At 26.3% G+C, this 3,499-nt stretch overlaps 1 protein-coding gene across 1 annotated transcript in view; it reads right to left on the reverse strand.

The window, feature by feature from the left end:
* The window catches only part of LOC102671948 (proton-associated sugar transporter A), a 6,241-nt gene extending 4,081 nt beyond the window's left edge, over positions 1 to 2,160 (reverse strand). Inside the window, exons 1-2 of the mRNA XM_006617590.2 lie at positions 1,357 to 2,160; positions 544 to 806 (exon numbers count right to left, since the gene is read on the reverse strand). Of these exons, the coding sequence (XP_006617653.1) occupies positions 544 to 806; positions 1,357 to 1,556 (463 nt within the window). The 5' untranslated portion in view covers positions 1,557 to 2,160. The remainder of the gene's footprint in view (positions 1 to 543; positions 807 to 1,356) is intronic.
* Between the last annotated feature and the right edge of the window lie 1,339 nt (positions 2,161 to 3,499).

The following is a 3,499-nucleotide window of genomic DNA, read 5'->3' on the forward strand; positions in this document are numbered from 1 at the left end:
TTCTATTTTCAAGCATAACGAATGGAGAATATAAATTTTTTATTAACATAAAGGAAAGTATGAAATTGTTAATTGTTTGTTGGATTCATATGTTTTTCTTAAACATTTTCGAAGTTTATCTTTAATGAACGTAATATTGAAATAATATGAACTATAATAGGAGAAAAATAAGTTAAGATAAGTATATAATCACATTTATAATAGAATTTTAATTAGTGTCAATTTTAAATCGTGTCAAAAAAATAATTCAATCTATAAAGGAATTATTAATTTTGAAAAGATTAATTCTATATTATTATTATTTCTTTATTTAATTTATTTCATGATATTAAAATTTAAAAAAAAAAATATTTCACTTATATTCACTGATAAGAATAGAATCTTGAACAAAAGATTTTTTTTTTTCTTTGTTATTGTTTTCATTTTTTTTTTGTTTGTTTTATTTTTATTTTCGAATTTTCTACAAGAAAATTATCAATGAAAAAAAAACATATTTGAAATATATCTAAATGTGTATAAAACTTTTTTTACATATAATTTTACCTATTAAAACTCCTAAAGCCAATAATAGGATGAAGGGTCTTCTTCTTCCATATTTCAATCTGCATCTGTCGCTCAAGCTTCCTAAAATCGGCGTCACGAAAAAGCCAATAAGAGGGCTGAGTGCCCAGACGAGGGTCATATGCTGATGATCGACGCCGATTTTCAATAAAGTTGGTGAAACAAATGCTGTTTCCGCGGCATATGAAAATTCGATTCCCATTACAGCCGCGGATACACGTACCAATTCTCCTCGCGTCTTTTTTCTGGAAAATATTTCAACTTTTAATTTACCTAATTCTTTTCTTGATTTGTTCTTCTCTATTAAATTAAATAATCTATTGAATACAATATGAATACAAATTCACTTTTACTTTCAAAATAAAATGAAAAAATTAATTGTTATTCTAAAAAAATTTCTTTTTTATTTTTCGATAAATTTGCGATGATATATGATGATATTTTTCCTCCTATTTTAAACAAAAATATTTCATAGAATATTATTTATAATAAAGAAGATTTCAAAAATTTTTTAATCCTCTATTTTATTTATTTATCACTATTATATTTTATATAGTACTATTACATCAATATCAAATTATCTGCAAATATATCTGCAGACATAATTACTTTACTCATCATAAATCAAAGTAAAAATAGTTTTATAAATATAATTAAAAAAAAAAATAATATTCTAAATAATAATTTGTTATATAATTTGTTTTATTCGCCAAATATTAATATTATAGTTTACTTCGAATTTTATGTATTTTTCCATACTCTTGCACTTTGACATTTCCCATAAATGCAATATACCTGTAAATATGCGCATAATCATCCAAAGTTCTCTCCAACTTTGGCGGTCCTCGTATATGATTCAAGATCCCCTCGATCCCTTGGTCCATCGGTATCCCATTCTTCCACTCCTTCCACGCCTCCCATTTCTCTTTAAACTTGTCTCGAACATCGTGCACCCTCCCAGCGAAACCTTCGTACTCGTGCAATTTATCCACCATAATTCACGGATCTTTAAAGCTCTTCCTCACCTCTAACAGTTCTGTCTCTCATCATGTCGCGCAAAGAATTTCTCGTATGAAAAGTCCATGAAAAATCGATCGATCACGTCAATCAAAAATACACCAATTAACTTTTGCGAAGAAAACTTAAAATCACAAGATAAAAAGATTTTTATTTTTTTAATCACTTCTGTCACGTATTGTTACTCCTCTTCTTTTTTTTTTTGTCAACGATAAAAGAGATTTGTTCTTCTTGGAATAAGATACACGGGATAATGATTTTTTTTCCTCGAAAAGAAGGAGAAAGATTAATGGAACGAAAATGTAGAGATTACGATTAAATTTTGCCGATTTATCGCGAATGTTTCTTATATAGGGTTGGGGGTGTGCTTCATCGACGAGACGCGAGAAACGACTGACGATTCTGCAAGCTCGCGACCAAGACGAAAGCTCGACCTACGCCTTTCTCCTAGTGGATACCTACTTACTTACCTATAGTTCCTCCATCCAAGTTCCGGATGTAAAATGAGCTTCCCGTGTACCAAGGGAAACCTATTTATCGAGTGACTACTCGTTAGTGTTGATTAAGGTTTTGTTGTTGGTTTGAAATTTGGTTGGCAATTCTGCTTTTGAATAGAAGCATTGAAACGTTGGATTTCATTCCAGATGAATGGACAATAATTTTTTATGAAGATATTAAAAGTTTTAGAAGAAGACGTGAAAATATGAAGAAACTTTAATATATAGAAATATGAAAATAAATGATAGAAATATTTTTCTTAAAAATAGAATGATTAAAGTTTTAATGATACATAAAAATTCAATATTAAAATATTTAATTTTGTTTTTCACGTATATAAATATGTCTTTGTCGTAATGATTAAATAAAAGATATTTTAAAGTCATATTTCGCCATTCTTGAAATAATTTTAAATTGAATACTAGAAATGATCTATTATTAAATTTGTACCAATTCCAACGGAGAATATATTATTATATCGGCGATATAAAATATAAATAATTTCACAGAAAAAGATTGAAATAAAATGTCATATGCAGACATTTTTGATATGAATAATCATCTGTATCGAATCAGTTTTTGTCTTTTCTCTTCTGAACAGTTACTTTTATTCTTGACACGTAAGTAAGCATACAATGTTTACGCGTGTAAGTACATGGAAAGGTTTTCAACAAAGCTTTTCATCGTTCATCGTAGATGTAATTTCCGCCGCGGAAATTGCACTTTGTCGATTCTCTCTTTTCCACAAGGATTTTCGATTCGATTTACTACTGAAGAATGTTCTATATTCTATAGCCTCGCAGTCAATAGTCTATTTTATTATATCCTTAGATTTTCTATCATTTTTTTCTTTTACACACATCAATATACTTGCCTTTTTTTTTTTAATTCTTCGATCGTTCTTGGAATATTTTATTTTTTAAAAGAAATTTTTTTTCAGATTTTAACACGATTACAAAATTTACAAAAATTTATAAAATTTTTTTTTTTAATATACGATATTTTGCGTTTTGTTCTAATTTATTTCTGTATTTCAATGATAAACAAGAAAATAATTAGAAAATATAATATTTTATATTTTCTTTTTAATATTTTTAATTTCAAGAAGAAATACTTTTATTATTTTTACATTCCAATAAAAAATAATAATTTATTAAAATTTTTCTACACATATGTATATTTTATTTTTATTTCAAAAAGTTTGCAATTATAAACAAAGCAATTGAATTTTACAAAAATTATTATTTATTCAATTTTCTGTTTATAAAAACAAATAAAAATATTTCATAATTATTTTCACAATCAAACCACATTCATATCCATATTTATCTTTCAAATATGCACATTGCGTAACATTTTCTCAATTTTATTATTTTTTTTTTTTTTTTTCATCATTGTGCAAGACCAGAAATAACGTGACTTT

Source organism: Apis dorsata, unplaced genomic scaffold (assembly GCF_000469605.1).
Source record: "Apis dorsata unplaced genomic scaffold, Apis dorsata 1.3 scaffold_317, whole genome shotgun sequence".
NCBI classification, from domain to species: domain Eukaryota; kingdom Metazoa; phylum Arthropoda; class Insecta; order Hymenoptera; family Apidae; genus Apis; species Apis dorsata.